We start from the raw sequence: 18,851 nt of genomic DNA, 5'->3' as shown, positions 1-18,851 counted from the left end.
CTTATGTTGAACGTCTTAAGGAGGCCTAATACGTTGACACGTCATGCAACAAATAAATATGAGTAGCATATCATTAGCATTATTTGTGTGTCTGTGTGTGTGTGTGTGTGTGTGTCATATGCCTACTCGGAAATGTTTTTTTCTTAAATGAAATGATATTCGATTTAAGATAATTAGCACGTAGGCACTATGAAGTTTAAAAGGCAACTGTGACGTCACCGGATATCAGCAAATTAGGTGATATTTCAGCACCCTTCTCATGGACAGCGTCCATTAAGTAGGCTTGTTTAGGAAAAACCTGTTAAAAAAAGAAGGCCATCGTTCTTCATCGTTATTGGAAAAAACGCCCCAGAGAGGCCCATGGGGGTAACTGAGTGGCTGGCTAAAAATGGAGGAAACCCACAAAACTAAGTTGTTAGCAGTGTAGCATTGAACATTTAGCCGATTGAATACTGAGAGCAAATCAGATGTCTATGGCCAGAAATCCAGCTTGAGACCTGTAGACCAGTTCAAGATTATGGTGTCAACCATGTTAGTACCTCATTTGATAATAATTGTGTATAACTGTTACAGTTACATCTTTACAAAGTTCGGCCTTGAAGTATATGAAGTTTGTAAATTCCAAAATGTTGAAAAAATGAAAATGGAATATTCAGGAAATGTCATTTCCAGATGTAGACTGATGCTTTCTCAATTAGTGTGCTTTCGAAGATGTCTGGGGTTGTGTTTTGTTTACATTTGTGGGGGCTGCTACTTTGGCGACAGAACAAAAAACAGGCTGTAAACAAGCTTTAAACCAGAGCATTCTGAAAATCCCAAAGTAGGCCATCAGAAAATGTGCAGTTGCTGAAATGAGAAGTGAATTGTTTGTCCAGGATTTGGGGCCATTTAGCAAGGAAGAGGAAAATTACAGCGCATGATGAATGAGGACGTCCTCCACCTCCTGAGGCCATGTTTTTTTGTTTTGCCTTTTTTTCCCCCAGCTACATCTTGTTGATAATGTGGCTCTCTCTTTTCCTGGCCAGTATACCTTTCACTAGACTGTGAGGCCAAAAAAAGTGAGAGAAAGAAAACATTTTGTTTTAGAAGAGTGGCAAATTCCACATGTCCTCTTTTTGCTGGAGAATAAGTCATATTGAAGGTGAACCTTGCCCTCCTCCATCTTGTCTCAGTTCCCACGAGGTACCTTCCCCTGGGGCAGGTCTATTCCAGAACGATCTGTTATCTTATAGTTCAGTGAAAAGTTGCCACCGCCGGTCAATCTACAAGAGTAACAAAGAATAGCGACGGTTTTTACATCTTAAGTGACTGTCATTTGCAGTTGCAGTTACAGTGCGTATATATATTTTCCTCAGTGGACCTATGTGTTCTCCCAGGGTCTTTAACATGACTGCTTAACACAGGAAGGTTTACACCTTAACCCTTTTTTCAACCTCACTAAACAGCAAACTTAAAGTGACATGTTCATTCTCAGTCACAGACAGTGCTATCCCTGTCCAGCGAGGTGTTTGTCACCTGACAGAACTGACCACACAAAGAGTGAATAACTCCTGTGTTGTGTCTCATGGATTGGCTTTGGACATAGTCTTGTTGCACCTGCCCATCTGGACACCCATTAATGAACTTCAGGTGTTCAGAAGTAGGGGCCTGGGGCCGTTTCAGCCTTGGTATTTGTGATTTGTTGCTTTGTTGTTCGCTGTCCATCTGCAGTGCTACCATTCAGACTGTGTTTCAGGAGGTCATTTTGAAGGTTGAAGGTCATGAGACATCCCATAAACTCTCTCCACACCAAACCCCCCTACACCAGTGACTGTAACGGGACTCCCAATTCTACATTCTACTGGTTTGTCTCAAGAGACCTGCGGGTCGAGTGAGAAGATACACCAGAGCAAAATTGCAGTGAGTTATGTGTTCACAGTCAATGACAACGCATCGGTGAAAGAAAAATGTAAATAAAACCGAACGAGTGGAAACCAAAATAGGGAAATTGTCACACAGAGGTAAAACACATCCTTGTCAAGAGTATTTTTACCCCTGCACGCATGTCATCAACATTACGTCTGCTCTTCTAAGAGACGACCTGAGCCCTCTCCAGATCAAAGCAGACGTACAGAGATAGTAACAGCATATTTGCCTGGTAAATATACGAGTGTTCACAGCCAGGTGTGAGCAGACATGCTGACCACCAGAGAGCTTGCGAGCATGGAAGGCAGGCCTTGGAAGGAGATGACTCCCTGAACGTCAAGCTAGCCATTCCAGGAGCAGGAGAGAGAAGGGAAATATCATCCCTTGTTCTTCTTTTTGTCATCGTTACAGGTCTGAGAGCTGTCCTGCTGTTTCTTGCTTTTGTATTGTTGCTTCTTTTTCTCTGTCCATGTGGAAACTGCTTGTGTATGTAGATTATGAGATATTCATTAGGGTTATAAAACGAGCTGGTATGCTTGAGTTGGACCAACACTGTCTAAACCAAACAGAGATTTTACCATTTGAAACGTTCGCTACAGACGTTCTTGACAATCATTTTCCCCCGCTTGCTGTTGGTTATGTAGCACTTGTTTAAACACTTGGCGATGGCAACCGATTTCACCATAAAGCTGTGATGTGCAAACTCGCAGGGGGGTAGGTGATGTTAACACTCATGTCAACAGTCGCTAGCACTGCCAGTCAAATCAGCAAATACCATAAAGTAGCCTTTGAAAGAGAGACTGTTGGTGGCTTGCTGGAAACGACTTCCCGTTATATTCTCAGAAGCTCACTGGATGAGGCCAGGCCAGAGCTTTTTAAAAGCAGTTCCTCTTCTTCGAAGTGGGAGTCTTCCAGTGCAACCGCCAAATGTGACAATCTAAAAACCATATTCTCTGTCTGTCTCCGTCACGTCTCTCTCTCTCTCTCTTTTCCATTGAGCCAACATGCGCCCCTTGTTGCTGGCCAGACAAACCATTCAAAAATATTAAATCAATGTGAAATGCCTGACATCACTCAAAACTATATGTGCCTGATGTTCTGCAGAAAGTTATGCAACTGTGCTTCCTTGACACCAATGCCACAGTAGCCATGAAGATTGGGGAAGGATACCTTACAGACTACTGCAAATAAGCAGAGACATGCCGGAAAAATCCATTTGTTACCAATTTTGATGGCATATTGCTGTTTGATGGGTCGCTACATTTTCTCAGTGTGTGAATGCACGGTGTAATCCAATTCCTGAATCAATTCACAAAGGTCCTCTTGTATTTGGCGTTTATTTTGCAGAAAAGAGTCACTGGATAAGAAATAATTTACATGGTGACGTTCATTTGCGTGTTTTAATAGCCAACTGTCACCTTAGGACCAATATCACACGGTTGCGGGGATCTTGTTAAACACTTAAATTTGTAAATCACTAGTTCCCATGGAAACTGGAATCCTCTGCCCACTCTGCATCTCTTCCCGCTCTCCTGAGGCACGGAGGTGCGTGCGTGAAAAATCATTGCTGAAAGTTTCCATGCGCACCACCTACTCGGGGACTGGGAGCGCGGCCACCCCAGTCTGAGCTGCCTGCGTGGGCCATTATTTACCTTACTGCAGAGCCAGGACCCACAGCTTTTAACCCCGGTGCTTGCTGCCGCGTCTGAGGGCCGAGAGTTTCCAGCTCCAGCGCTACACATCCATTCTCCTCCGAGGTACTCCTAGGCCATACTGGGCCCTGGCCCGCACCCAGGGGTATACCAGGAGGAGCGCGTTACACGCCACCACCACAGGACAGCAGCAATCCTGTCCGTCGGCACTCGTGCTGGAAGAATAACCAGTGAAAAGGTGCTGTCTGAGCCATCAATGTCTCGCACACGCAGTTAGCATTATTTATTAAAATGGTGTCTTGAGGCAGCAGAAGGTCCAGTGTCTGCGTGCAAAAAAGAGCCTACTGATTCCCCCACCGACAATTTCGACGATGCACCCTTTTTTTCAGATTACCTGGTGAAAATATGGAATCATTTAACTATGTAAAAATATATATTGATATGCATATTCTACATAACCTGAAGGGTAGGCTATTCATTCTAAAATATTTCAAACTGACTATATCCTATATGGTCTTCTAGGCCGATTTTTAAAAAACTCTTTGCGTTTTGTTTCTGTCAGACGTTGTTGTAGGCCTAATACATTTAATCTGTCAGTTTGATTGAATTACATGTTTTGTGGAAAGAGTTGTTGTTTGTCTGACCACCCTAATGCGTTCAAGCTTTGAACTGTGTATAGTGAAAGCGGGCTGAAGTGGAAACTCTGCACAGCGAGACTTCAAAATATTTTGATATTCCACAGACCGATTCTAGCACTATAGCCTACAATATATAATTACTTCTAGTCGATCCATACCAGACGCCGATACAATTATTTGGAATCTGTAGACTGCAATGGAAAATCAACATGCTTTTGCATTCCGCGTGATGAGGAGACCGTCGTCCAATCGCCGAGAAACACCTGTTGAATTTTAAACAACTGAATAGCAAGCTGTCAAGTTCAATCAATATGCGACTATGCACCGTTCCAACGTGCAGTTTATTTTGTCAGCTGCCTGACCCGATGTTGGCCACTGAGTTTCTTTAACAATATTTCAATCCACACGAAACACAATCACCATAATTGCACCGACGCTACAGTGGAATGTCAGCCCTTTTGCAGAATGCAAATAACAGGTTTAAAAGAGGTTAATACTGCCACCTAGAGGAAGTGAATATTCAGTCCAGTACATCTATTTGCATCAGGCCTAAGCGTTGCAAAAGTGTATGTCCCTGTCATGCCAAAGTCAATTCTTGCAGCGCTGTGGGGAGCTTTACAAGTGAAACACAGTACTGCAGTTAAAGGATCTAAATGACATACGCGTTTGGCGTAGACAGTGGCTGTCATTACTGTGAGGGTGTTTTCTTTCTAAGCTTATTTTTCTTGAACTCGATGGAGTCAGTCTCACTGGCTTTTCAGATTGTGTTGGCGTTTCTTGTATTTGTATGAATAAAATAAATACTCCTGCTGGACCCTGCGAGGTCTTGCCTGATGCTGTTGGCCCGGACGTGGCAGCCAATACAATTATTCAGGCACTCACTGACCACCTGAGGGCCAAGCTCTGAACCACAGAGTGCTTTAACAGAACATTCTTGTTATTTTTGTGCATTTGTATTGTCTCTTTTTCATAATATGTTAACAATGATATGTAGACCTAAAGCTATATTATTAAACTATAGATTTAGACCTCAGACTACATTGTTAAACTATAGACTATAAGCTTAGACCTGTGACTATTTTCTTAAACTATAGGCTTAGACATGTGACTATATTATTAAAACACATAAAACATAGCCTCTATATATCTTGCAAATACATTTAATTCATGTAATGTGATGTGAGACCAGTAATCTTTGTTTTGAGAATATTAGTAATTTACTGCAGCCTGTGTACATTCAGAGCACAGACACTAAGCATTTATAACGCTGACGTCACTGAACAACAGACAATGAAACGGAAACATCTCTCATATGTTTTAAGTTACACAGTGGACATGATTTTGTAATTCCTTATCAATACATACCCAAAACCCCTGCACTTAGGATACTACAGTGGCAAACTGAGACCTTTGTAAAACCTTCCTACTTTTCCAACCAGCTCTATTGTCTTTAACAGGAATTAAGGAATCAAGTCATATTTTTGGTAACATGCAGAACACCAAAACATTGTCTTGCACAGTAATATTGAAGCATTTGCCACGAAGCATCATAAGACAAGAAGCATGGTGACACACACACAGACGCACACAATAACTTTCTGGCTCAAATGCACACAGCAAGGACAGAATGTCTCTGGAACCTATCAAGACTCTCTCAGATTGCTTTCAGTAGACAAAAGGTTTCTTAAAAGTGCTTCTTGTGCGACTAGTAACATGGCTAGGCATTCAGAGTTGGTGGAAAGCAAAAGAGGCAAAGAAGGTGTCTGAAGGGGAATCAGGATGAAGACGCAAAACAATTTCAGCTAAAAGTGGTTAGTCTTCTCTTAAAGTAAAGGAAGGCCAGGTAACTGGCCCCACCCAGGATGCCAATCAGAAGCGCTGAGCCCACAATGGACGGCGCTGCCTTCCTGGCTACCCGGAAGGCGGTGGGCAGGACGGCAGAGATCAGGATGTTGTTGACGTGCCCCAGAACTCTCCGGAAGGCGGGTCGGTCCAGGACACGCTCATAGTAGGTCTCCAGGTTGACCCGGCTGCCGTTGCCCCAGTAACGGCGGGAGAGGCCCAGGAACTTGAGGCGGTGCAGCGTCACGGCGAGAGACACGTCGGCCATGCTGAAGAAGTCTCCACACAGCCACATCGTGCTACCTTCCTCTGGAGGGCAGAAAGAGATGAATGACAGAGAGCACAATGCTCCCATATGCCACATGATAGCTTTAGTTCACGTGTAACCAAGGGCGTCAGTTTGTTTTTAGAAGTGGTGGGGACAATAACCATAAGCTTGAGTGTGGTTTGAAAAAGTGCTGGGTACCCTTATGTAAGCTATTCATCCATTCAACGTTGCATTTCAATATGCTCTACAGTGTATTGTCAGGTGTTGAAAATCCCATTCGAACAATAAAAAATAGATAATCTCGATGTTGACAACAGCACCAGTTTGCTTATTTTACCAGATCATAACGGTCTCAATTTAAGATATACCGTTAGCTAGGCTAGCTGTAGGGAACGTTACCTCATCTGTGAATAGCAAGCTAACATTTGGCAAGGTCAACGCCACATCTTACCTTATCACTGTCACCAGTCGGTGGTTTCCCAAATTAAATGTAGGCTAGAGTAATTGACATTTAACAACACCTAAAACAAAATTAGACTGACGGAAGAGATTGACAGAGGCAGCGACGAGCTGTGCCTCATCCGTGTTAGAAGGGCTAGGGCTGACTGCACACGTCACTACGGTTGCGTGCCCTGGCGGGGCATGTTGTGTGTATGTATGCAAATCCAATTTAAGAATCCTCTACCTCAATCCGCACAGCTGAGAACACTTCGGCTGTGTTAGAACCAATTTTCAGGTGTTCATTAATACATTTAAGTGAAAGAAAAATAGTCACCATAAGTGTGAGGACAGATTGCGAGTAGGAGTAAAAAAATCAGTCAGTGCTTGTCCAATGTTACATTTCTTAAAGAAAACTAGATTTGTGTAGTCTTCAACGGCTTGAAGAAAATGTTATTTATAACTCATTTGCTCCACACGCTGCCAGGCAGGTGTGCATGCTGTGAGAATGTCATCGTGCGCGCCTATCGCATGATTTAGACTCTGCGGTTTCGGTTGAGTATGTGGGGATTTTTTTCGGTCGCAATTGGTTTGCACATTTTTAAAAGTGGTGGGGACAAAATTCAAATTATGAATAGTGGTGGGGACATGTCCCCTTCGTCCCCCCCGTAAACTACGCCTATGCGTGTAACAGATGTGTGCCTGTTGCCCTGCTCGCTGCCCGTCAATGTAAGTAAGGCCCTTTGACTTTGACATTTGACCAAAACATTTCATACATCAAGACGAAAAATCTGTTGTGACAGCAGGGTTAGATTGGGGGTCTGATGTGTAATATCGAAGTGGTTAGAGCTTGTGGAAGCCATCTTTTTTTTGTTTTGAGGGAGAGAGAGATGAGAGAGACAGCGATGCTGTAGAAGTCACTGCACAACCAGACCTGGCTTCCCTTTTCTGAGAGAGAGAGAGAGAGAGAGAGAGAGAGCGAGAGAGAGAGAGAGAAAGTGAGATAGCCATGCTAAGGACGTCCCCACACAAGAGGACAGGTGTGAAAGAGAATTGAGCCGCTAAAGGGAAGGACAGATGCAAAGTGGACAGAAAGGCAGGATAATCTTGTGTTGATGTGTGACGAGTGTTGAACACATGAGATACTGTATGTTGTATTGCTGCATGTTGCATGGGCTAGCAGTTAGCATCTGACCTGGCGTTTCCTCCACCCTCTGCTGGAGCTCTGTTTCCACCTGGTCCATTACGTTCTCAAGCTCATCCAAAAGCTTCTTCAGGTACTTCATGTTGTCATGATCAAATAACTTTGACTGAAATAGAAATCAAAGCATGTGTTAAATGTGAGGGTGTTTGACGACCCGATGACAGTTAAATGCTTAACACTAAAAGGTCTATATCCCTCGTCCGGGATATTTTTTTTTTTTAGTTTTCGTCTTAGAGACATAAAAAGAACAACCACGGAAACATTGAACCCTTTTCTAATATTATTGCTGAGGTCTTCTAGAATAGAATCATATATTCCATTTGTGCATCAATGTTTTTAGTTAAGCAAAATGTACAAAAACATCAAGGCATGTCAGTCAACTTAGAAAAGTCTAAAAGGCCTTGGACCTTAGAGTGTTAAATGCTGTTGGCTGTATGTACGATTTCTTAATGTTCAGTATTGATTATGATTGCCATTGATTGATATAGTAATAATGATCTACAGTTTTTGTATCACTGAGCATGCTCAAGTCATTGTGGATATGTTGCAATACTGCTAAGAAAGCGTCTTCAACAAGACTAAGCCTGACAGATACCAGGCCACTCTCAGATTTTGAACATTGGCTCTCACCTTTAAGCGTCTCTGTTTTGCAATGTAGGCATCTTTAAGTTCGGGATTCTCTGCTGCCAGTTTCTTCAGCTCTGACTCTGTGTTTCCTATCTGTGCTGTAGAGACATACCACAGCGGTGAGACTATCCACCCAGAGAGGGTGATGAGTATCCACACTTGTACAGTACTGGCCTAAAGCCAGAGGGAAATACGTGATCTGCTTGACCAGGGAATTTTCTCATGTGTGCCAAAAGCATCTGGCTTGGCACTGTAAATGAAACCTGTAATCCTATCCTATTAAACCTAGTCCTGTCGCATTGTCCCTCTCCGCCCTGCTTATCGAGGGATAAAGTTACCCCGATGGGAAATAAGTGCCTCTATAGTTCAGCCGCTATAGTTAGGATACACTGGGCTATACAGTAACAGTATAGCGTTACTAAACATAGTCCTAAAGGCACCACTTACACAGCCCTAACACAACACACTAAATCATATGCTACATATGGGAACAGATACACACACACACACACACTCACACACACACAAACACACTCACACACACACACACACACACACACACACACGAACACTCACAATTAAGTGCAATATGTTAGATATTTTAAGAAACAACATATTTCACACAGACCGCAATTCCGACATTTAACAATCAACACCTTGCACAGCCCTATTGCGGCGTGCTGGCCACAGTATTGCCGAGTCTAATAGTTCCCTCAATGCTCTGCATTGCTTATAGCTCCAGAAATAGACAACACAAGCCTACTGTCCTCCTTCCTGTATTAGGAAAGTCCGACAACATTCCAACGGCGCATGCCTACCACGGATCCTGGTGGTGGCATAGGCAGGGATGTGGGAGTCCACAGTGATTTCAGGGTGGAGGATGCAGCCGTGGGTGTAGGCATCCATATGCAGGGAGTCCAGCAGCTCTCTGTAGTGCTGCACCCTGGGGTAGTACATACTACCCTCCTCGGGGATCAACTTTGGAGTACTCTCTGAGAAACGACAAAGAGCCTAAATCAGCCAATTCCCCACGGACAGACTATCACACTGAATATTTACATATGTAAAGAAAATGAACTGATGTGAACAATGAAATGGGAAAAATCAATGTGCCAAAGTCAATGAGCCAATGAGTGTATGTGTAGCTGATGTGAAAACTTACCAGCTCTGATCTTCAGTCATTTGGACTGCATCAGGCATGCATAACTTAAAATGGTTTTGTGCATAAGGTGAAATAAACACAACAAAATTAAATGAATGCTGTCACTTGAAACAAGGTGATAAACAATATAAGGAACAATATAAGGAACATCTGCAAAGAAATATCATAGCAGAGAGGGACTTCACTGAATCCTGCACTTGGTGACAAATTTTTTGCAGTTTGGCATGCAACTAGTTGTTGGTATAACATTTTCAAAGACCATTGCAGGCAAGTTGGGTTCGACCTCTGGTGACCTGTGTGCACAAAATCAATATGGCCCCAACATGAAATATGAAATTCATACCTCACCTCTTATTAATGCTAGGTTGTTGTATAATGCCACTTTCTTCATGTTTTATGATGTCAGAGATCCATTTTGTATGTATGTTTTCTATTTCAAGGTCATTTGCAAGGTCAAATGTCATTTTTAAGGTCATATAAGTCACACACACGATAATCTGGTAGCTTTAAATTGAAAGTAACATACTTAGTTACAACTGGATTTGAATTTTCCTGAAGGAAATACCAGTGCTTATAAATCTAAAAATATAATTTAAAGTTGAAAAGATATTTAATTCATGCACAGAGAGAGAGAGAGAGAGAGAGAGAGAGAGAGAGAGAGAGAGACAGAGAGAGGGAGGTAAGGAAAAAGCAAAGCCAATAAGGATGGTGATTAAGACAATACTAGAGAAAGAGAGAGAGAAATACAGACATTTAGAAACATAGAGAGGGAGAGAGAGCGGGAAAGAGGGCTATGGACTTTATGAATCTATTGAGATGTGGGAGGGGAAATGTATTGTTTAAGCTCCAACCACGTCTTACTGGACAACAGTAAGACACTATCTCCTGATCAACTGCAGAGTTATCTGAGGTCAGCCTGTTGGTGATTTGCTGCTAGTCCTGAAGGCTTGTAATTAACTGTGCCCAACAGAAAAAGTTATTCAAGCATCTCAAGGCTCTCCTCAGTCATGTGAATGAGGGAACAAAAGTCCACCCCTTCAAGGAGACACGTCCAGAATGGGTCCAAACATTGGCAAATCCAAGTACATGAAGTTTGTGCTAGACAGAATTTAGAAAGCCTCCAAACCTTCATCTGATGTCAAACAAAGGGGCCAGTTTATACACTTTCAGCAACCGGGCACCTGTAGATCTGAGGAAGAGTGCTAACAAGCTGGGATCACCAAATGCAGCACTCATAACCAAGTTGTTTCTATCACTACAATAAATAATATATTAACAAAGGTTGACCACCAACTTGCTTGCAATTGTTTTTGGAATCCTTATGCCCAAACCTAACAGAATGCTAAATCACAAAAACTTGGCACCAGGGGCACAATTGTATACATTTGGCATAGTCCCTCCCCACTATCAGAACAAAACATCAAAATCAATGGATACAGATCTGTCACATCATCAAATATATTTCAGATATATTTCCACCATGATGTGAATGATGACAAGTCCATACCGTCGTGTTCAGGTGATAAGTCCAACGGACAACATGCACTTACCATCTCTAAAGTTCTGCTCCAGGTAGTCCAGAATCTGTGCCGGGTCACTGATAACGTTGTCATTGTGCGCCAACACGGGGACCTCACCCGCAGGGTTGAGCTTCATGAACCAGGGCTCGTTGTGTTCGCTGAGTGGAAGGCTGACGTCATATTCTTCACATTCCAAACCCTTTTCTGCGATTGCCAGTCTCACCTGCATAACATAACAGGGTATTTTATGCAAGGGGGCTGCTTCAGAATGTACAGTACTTAAAGGCACAATATGCAACAATTATGCTTCAGGATTAGGGTTAGGATAAGCAGTTTAACCTTAAAATAACAGCTTAAAAAAAATTGGGGCGCTACAATGACTTTTAATATGGAGAATTGCGTCCGTGCCAATGGCATAGCAGGGTCGATAGGCATATAACTGCCTTCTGTAGTTTTGCCTGCCGATGCCCGCCGACCTGACTTTGATTACCTTCTGCCGATCTAGTAAGCAGTGTTGGGGAGTAACGAGTTACATGTAATTGCGTTACGTAATTTAATTACAAAATAAATGTAACACTAATACATTACAGTTACTGGAGAGAAATGTGTAATTCAATTACAGTTACTTACGACATTTTTCAAAATTACAATTTGAATTACATCTTAATACTGTCAGCAAAACCTTGCTCAAATGTATATTTAAAAAAAAAAAAAAAAACTGTTTCGCATGTTTTTCTGGCTACTGTACAAACACCCCCGTTGTCATTTCCCTCCACAATAGTTTGATCCAGAACTTTCTGTGTCTCTATCACGTCTACAGCGCCATCACGTCTGCTAGTAGGCCTACATGCCTGTGCATGCAGCGATCTGAATTTCAGTTGCTAACAACCTACCAGAAATGTATCACAGAAATCAAAAAGTAATCAAAAAGTAATCAAAAAGTAATTAGTTACGTTACTCAGATAAAGTAATTCAAATAGTTACACTACTATTACATTTTTAACAGGGTAACCTGTAACTGTAACGAATTACATTTCTAAAGTAACCTCCCCAACACTGCTAGTAAGTAGCTTATTTGCCGTCTTGCTTAGTCTTGTGTTGCACATGATTATTGTTTGACTGTGTAAGGACAGTCGTTGAGTAATTAGTTTGTCATAATGTCAAAGTCAGCACATTTCAAGAGATTTCGTTAGTTTTAGCTGCTAGCATACCTTTAGCGAATAGCTATTAATCCGTAATGCACCTTTAAAAAGTAAAATGCTTGAGAGGTCAGCGTTTAAATGTCACACTGGTAAAATAACTCTCTTCATGCATTCAAAAGGTAAATACTTAATTGAAAGCCAAAAAACACTGCGCTACATGAAAAAAGAAAATTACGAACTAAAAATGTAAATGAATAATAGCACGTGGGCGCCCCCTGGGAAGTGACTCGGCCCTAGGCCATGCCACTGCCTATACTTTGCCTGTGCTCCCTGACTATTCATACTGAGAACTTAACAGAAACACATCCAACAGTTCAGAACGACTCAATCTCTACCCGTGTCTTGTTTCATATGTGAGTTTTATTATTGGGTCATTTAAGGTCATTTAGGTTTGTGTGTTGACCTGAACACACCTTATTTAACGGCATAAACACCGAGTGCCACTTGGCTCTTCAAATCTTGGCGGCTACACATGTAAACATGGCTTAATGTGTCAACCCAACGATGCTATTTCTATGTAATAAGCGTTCTTTTTCTGACAATGGCATTGCTCATTTCCGAAAACACACGGATCTGAATGACATTCAGCCTCTATGCAACTGACCGAAAACCTTGGAGCTCTGTCCACTAGCGTGGTGCTGAAATGTCATCTTACCAACCTTTTGCGAATTGAAAGATTGAGTCCAGTGATAAAGTGTTATCTTGGATTCCTTGATTTTTGTGCTTTCAGACGCGGGTGGTACATCTCCTGTCGTTTCTTTAACGTGTCTCTTCTTAACAGTTATTTCTTTCTCATCCTGCGCATCGGTGCTGTTTTCGGCCGCCATCTTAGCTGTGTGTGCAATGTGTGTGAGAGTCACTAACATCACGAATTTCCACTGATGGAGTGTGAGTAGGCCCCCATGCGTCCAGGAGCAGTACCGATGTTTATTGCCGTTGAAATCTTGACAGCGGACCTCTTACTGAGACCCCAAATATTTCACGTAACAGTTTTATTTACTACTTACACACAAAATGTCACACGATTTCTAAAACCTGTCTCTCAAACAGCAAAAAACCCACACCAAATCTGCTCAACTATAAGCTAATTATCAGCCTTCCACTGAGTTTTTAATCTTATAAAATATGTTTTGCTAAATATTACACATATAGTTGCATTTCTATGACACAACGAACAGATATTAAGCATGTGTTTGCTTTTTTGAAGCATTGTCCTTCAATGCAAGACATTGGTTGTGAGTTGATGAGTTGCTGTGGCAAGGGCCAAATAGGAGGCTGGATATGGTCACGCAGTCTCTTTTCATGTATCATGTTTCATGTATCATGTATAAAGGGTTCAAATTCATACTTCTTGCGTAGCCAACCATAATATATTGTGTATGCATAATGTGTTTTTATAGCAAACACTTTTGGTAACATGGTTTTGGCAATGCATTCCATGTGCTGTGATGAATTTCTTAGCAAACTCTTTTATATATTGTGAATTCTAGCACTGAAAATGGAAAAGGTGTGTGCAATTCAGTCTAGGGTTTTGAAAAACTGAGAAATAATACTGAAACTTTTTAAAGTATTCTGTGTATTTTTACAATCTGCACAATTTGTCAAATTGCTCTCTGACGTGCACTGTAAATGCATAATACTTTGGCCTAACAAAGACAGGATTGTTTTAGATGAACCTGACTGGTGCATTTTGTGTGAGTAGTTTCAGAAAATTAGTGTAAGCAGTTTAAAAAAATCTGGAATTAATGTCTTAAACCACACAAAGCAGAAAGCATTATTTTCCATCGATTATATGTCCTATTATAGATTGATAAGCGAAACCTTTTTTTTAAACACTGAAGTAGAGCTGTTTTTCTTAAGGTTGTAAGATGCAAAGTCTACACTACACAAACTGACTCATTATCCACGTCTATTTCATTTTTTATTGTATGTGGTTTAGCCACATGGTGTCGCTGTTTTAGAAGAGAGAGGACTACACTGGCCACTTGAAAAGCCAAATCATAAATAGGTAATAGATTAACAAATCAATTATAATGTAGCCTACTGTCTCGTCGAGAATCGCCAGTAGGCTACATTTTTTTTTTACTATTTATTACAGGGATTGGATATTTGAGTCATGCAATAATTTAACAAATGTCTTTTTTAGATAAACATGACTGAGCCCTAACATAAACTTACTATGCGAAAGGCTCGAGAAGATAACTACTATATATTATCATTATAATACATCATTCATAGTAGCCTTCCTGGATATTTTATTTCCAAAAGTGGCGTAAAATAATGAAATATCAGATCAAACCTATTTGATCACCTCCAAAGAAATATTACTTCAACCTATCTCTATTGTCCAAACGAAAATACGAAAAAAAATTTGACCATGCCGAAATTCACTTTCACATTCAATTCACACCTGTAGTGTATGAGAGCGCCTTTTTTTGAATTCCACCCTGCGAGATACAGCAGCAAAAGGAAAAAAGGACTGGGACACTGATATCTGAGGTACGATTGGACGTGCAACGGGAGAACACAATAATTCAAGTGGTCTGAAAGTCCACGCACCGATCAGCGAAGCGTGGGAGGTGCCACAGAAATGACGTAGAAATTTGCTGTGTCTTTCCTGCTTGACGACTCTCGCCTCTTCTCTCTCCCTCCCTGTACAGTGAGTGAGAGGGGGGAGTCAGAAAAACAGCCACAGCAGCCCTCAGCGTGCGGCTCTGGTAATTGTGCACTAGCCTATTTAGGCTTCCCATTCATACCCACATCCAGCCAGGCATGCTTGCCACCACACATATCATACATGGCATTTTAACGCTTACTCTAAGCATCTTACTTTATTTATTTTCTGTCTGTATGTAACTCTTGCAGAGTCATCGGTTGGTCCACCCAGCTTGGTCTCATCTTTGGTGCTGGAGCCCGTGGGAGAATTATATTCAAATCGGCACTAAGCTGCGATCGCCTCATTTGTTTCCTATTCTGAATGACGGGCGGCGGACGGTTCGACTTCGACGATGGAGGCACTTATTGCGGGGGCTGGGAAGATGGGAAAGCCCATGGACACGGCATCTGCACTGGACCTAAGGGCCAAGGCGAATACGCCGGGTCCTGGTCACACGGGTTCGAGGTAGTAGGGGTTTACACCTGGCCGAGTGGAAATACATACCAGGGCTACTGGTCGCAAGGCAAGCGGCATGGGCTTGGGGTTGAAACCAAGGGAAAGTGGATCTATCGCGGAGAGTGGAGTCATGGGTTTAAGGGTCGATACGGAGTTCGCCAAAGCCACAGTACACCTGCTAGATACGATGGAACTTGGAGTAATGGTCTGCAAGATGGGTATGGGATCGAGACCTATGGGGATGGTGGTAAGCACGCTCATTGAATATGCTAAATGTTTGCATGTGAATTCTGTATTGAAATTATACTTAAACGTCTAGCGATTTTTATATATATATAATCTGTATGATTATATCTCCTGGAAGGCATCAAGTTTGTAACGTGGCCATTGGCACAGTTGTTGCCTTTGGCCCAGTTTAAACGAATGAGGTCTGTTAGTTTGGAACTGAATTGTCACCTAGTTTAAAAACAGTACTGAACGAATGGTCTATTGGAGGGAAGGTGCATGCGGTGGCATATCCGTATGGATTCGTGTATTACCAACTGAGCAAGTAACATAAATATTATTCTTACTATGATGGAGCTAATCTATCGGTTTGAGCGCAGGCCTGGATATAAAACATCTAATACAAAACACAGGCCTGCGTGATAACTCAGTGGAAGCCACTCGTATGATGAAAATCGATTTAGATCATGTGGTTTACAACCCATACAGCTGTCAGTAAGAATGCAGTTGAATTAGCCATCGATGCTTAGTCGTTTTAGATTTCAAAGCAATGCGTGTTCATAGACTACGGATGATATACTCTCATTCCAAAAATAGTAAAGCTTTTTCTTGTGACTCGTTTTCTTTTTTTTTAATCTCGCCTACTTGACGATAAGTGCGCAGAAAGTGATACATTCGCTATCGTGCTGGTGAAATGGTTTGCAAACCGTCGTTGTTTGCGTTCCCCGAGCATTTTTAACATAATCAAGGATTTGTGTCGACACTCTAGGCTTGACCTGAAAGTACAAGCGGATTTGGTGGGCAGCGTTGATGATCTTTGAGCTCTCTAGCTTTGGCTCTAAGTCCCCTATCATGAATTGGTAATGAAGTTCTCTTAATTACTTCAGCCTAGTTGAGGCTAACACTTCCAGGGACGTACTCTTATAAAGTCATTCGATCTAGCAAGATCCCCATCTGGCCTGGTCAATTGAGCGCAGTGATGTAATTAAAGTCTGAACGCCAGTCATGGTGTGGACGGTACTAATGCCCTTTAAAATCCCTGTTTCATTTTCTTGTCCTAAAAATGCATTTAAATATACATTAGTGTTGAACCTCAATGTTGACATCAGCTTTACAGAGATGGCAATCAGTTCATGAGGATGTAGTCATGTAGATGAGGACAGAAACCACTTATAAATAAACTGCTCCTCCATCTCATCCCATGCCATGCATCTGACCTCTTAGGTAACTAAGGGGTTTCTAGAAAATCAGCACAGCCCATGCCAAATCGCCCTCACCCATCTGTGCGGTACTGTCAACAAGGAGGTCTGGCTTAGGCGGCCATGGTTTAGGCGGTCACCTGTCTGCCGGTCATCCTCCTCCGAGGCAGCAGGGAGGCAGGGATGTGGCCAGGGGCTCTGCATCCAGCACTCAGATTTACCATCACTTTGATCTGATATGTGGCGAGCCAGCCGGGGACAACAAGTGCTTTTTGGCTCTGTAACAGATACTTTTTAAAATAAATTCATCAAATATGTGATGTGGGTGATGTCCCCAATGAAAATAATGTCTATAACTGAAACTTAACCTGCCAAGGGCTTGAAGACAATTAGCGCTATTTGGCTATGTAGTACATGCAGCTTTCCATAAAAAAGATGTAGCCAGCTCCCTATGTGAAAATGACACCTGAGCTGTACTACATCTTTTTTATTGTTTTTTTAAATGGTGGTTGAGGATCAGTTTGAATAATTTGTATCTGGCAGAGCCTTATTCAGCATAATGGTTGCCACCCTTCTGACCCCTGCCCTCTGACGACCATACTGTTTTGGCCTGCGTTATTAAGTTGCTGTTGGCAATCAGGCAAAAAAACAGTTTTAGAAGACTCAAGTGTGATGATGTAAGGCTGAAAAGATGTTTTTCCATTGCTGTGGTCATGGTGATTCTGAGACGTGTTCTTTGTTGTTGTTCTGTGAAGGTACGTACCAGGGCCAGTGGATGGGGGGGATGCGTCATGGTTACGGGGTGCGTCAGAGTGTGCCTTATGGGATGGCAACGGTCATCCACTCACCCCTGCGCACCTCGCTGGCCTCACTGAGGAGCGTGCAGAGCAACGGCACGCTGCAACAGGACCCGCCCGGTGCTGATACGCCCGTGGGCACGCGCGGCGGCTTCGTTCTCAACTTCCACAGCGACAGCGAGGTGGTGACAAAGAAGAAGGGCCTGTTCCGGCGCGGCTCGCTCTTCGGTAGCCTGCGGCAGCTGCGCAAGTCTGACTCGCGGACGTCCATCTCCAGCAAGCGCAGCTCCGCGCGCAGCGACGCCACCACCATGAGCCGCATCAGCTCCAGCGACGCCAACTCCACCATCAGTTACGGCGAGGGCGACGGAGACTACGCCGCACCCGAGGACCACGTGGACGCCACCACCACCGAGTCCTACATGGGCGAGTGGAAGAACGACAAACGCTGTGGCTTCGGCGTCTCAGAGCGCTCCAACGGCATGAAGTACGAGGGCGAGTGGCTCAACAACCGGCGCCACGGCTACGGAGGCACTGTCCTCCCCGACGGCACCAAGGAAGAAGGGAAATACAAAAATAACGTGCTCGTGCGCGGCATACGCAAGCAGCTAATTCCGCTTAAGAATCCCAAAACCAAAGAGAAAGTGGACCGGGCCGTGGAGGGGGCGCGGAGGGCCGCAACCATCGCAAGAACAAAAGTGGAAATAGCAGCATCAAGGTAAAAGCCTGTCTTCACTTCATTTCATTGTTGCTGTTTGTTTCTGCTGACTCATGAGTCATTCACATACACACACTCACACACACATGAGTCTGGGTGTTCCTAATGGAGCAAGGTGCTAACACAGTGGAGCAAAGTGCTAACAGCAAGGTCTTGGGTTTCATACCCAGGGAGCCCACATACGGATGAAAATGTACATCTTTGCTCTGCTCTGTAAATCAGTTTGGATAAAACTAAATGCTAAATGACTATATGTCCATGTAAAATCAAGAGTACTTGAATGCCTGTCCACACACTGTCTGTTAAATATTCCACACTTTGACAGCAGCACTGGTTAAACTT

General features: G+C 42.8%; 2 protein-coding genes across 2 annotated transcripts in view; one reads left to right on the top strand and one right to left on the bottom strand.

Moving 5' to 3' along the window:
- Positions 1-5,993: 5,993 nt before the first annotated feature.
- gdap1 (ganglioside induced differentiation associated protein 1) lies at positions 5,994-13,285 on the bottom strand (the record flags this gene model as incomplete). The annotated part of the gene is made up of 6 exons (XM_080855338.1): positions 5,994-6,346; positions 7,939-8,053; positions 8,578-8,672; positions 9,393-9,566; positions 11,287-11,479; positions 13,118-13,285. The coding sequence occupies 6 exons, from the start codon at positions 13,283-13,285 to the stop codon at positions 5,994-5,996; spliced, it is 1,098 nt and encodes a 365-aa protein (XP_080711464.1).
- Positions 13,286-15,041: 1,756 nt separating this feature from the next.
- jph1a (junctophilin 1a) overlaps positions 15,042-18,851 on the top strand; it is a 42,853-nt gene continuing 39,043 nt past the window's right edge. Inside the window, exons 1-3 of the mRNA XM_080855587.1 lie at positions 15,042-15,175; positions 15,324-15,817; positions 17,750-18,509. Of these exons, the coding sequence (XP_080711713.1) occupies positions 15,436-15,817; positions 17,750-18,509 (1,142 nt within the window). The 5' untranslated portion in view covers positions 15,042-15,175; positions 15,324-15,435. The remainder of the gene's footprint in view (positions 15,176-15,323; positions 15,818-17,749; positions 18,510-18,851) is intronic.

Source organism: Sprattus sprattus (assembly GCF_963457725.1).
Source record: "Sprattus sprattus genome assembly, chromosome: 17".
Classification (NCBI taxonomy): domain Eukaryota; kingdom Metazoa; phylum Chordata; class Actinopteri; order Clupeiformes; family Clupeidae; genus Sprattus; species Sprattus sprattus.
Note: the sequence above shows the minus strand (reverse complement) of the source record. Positions and strands in the feature narration are given on the sequence as shown.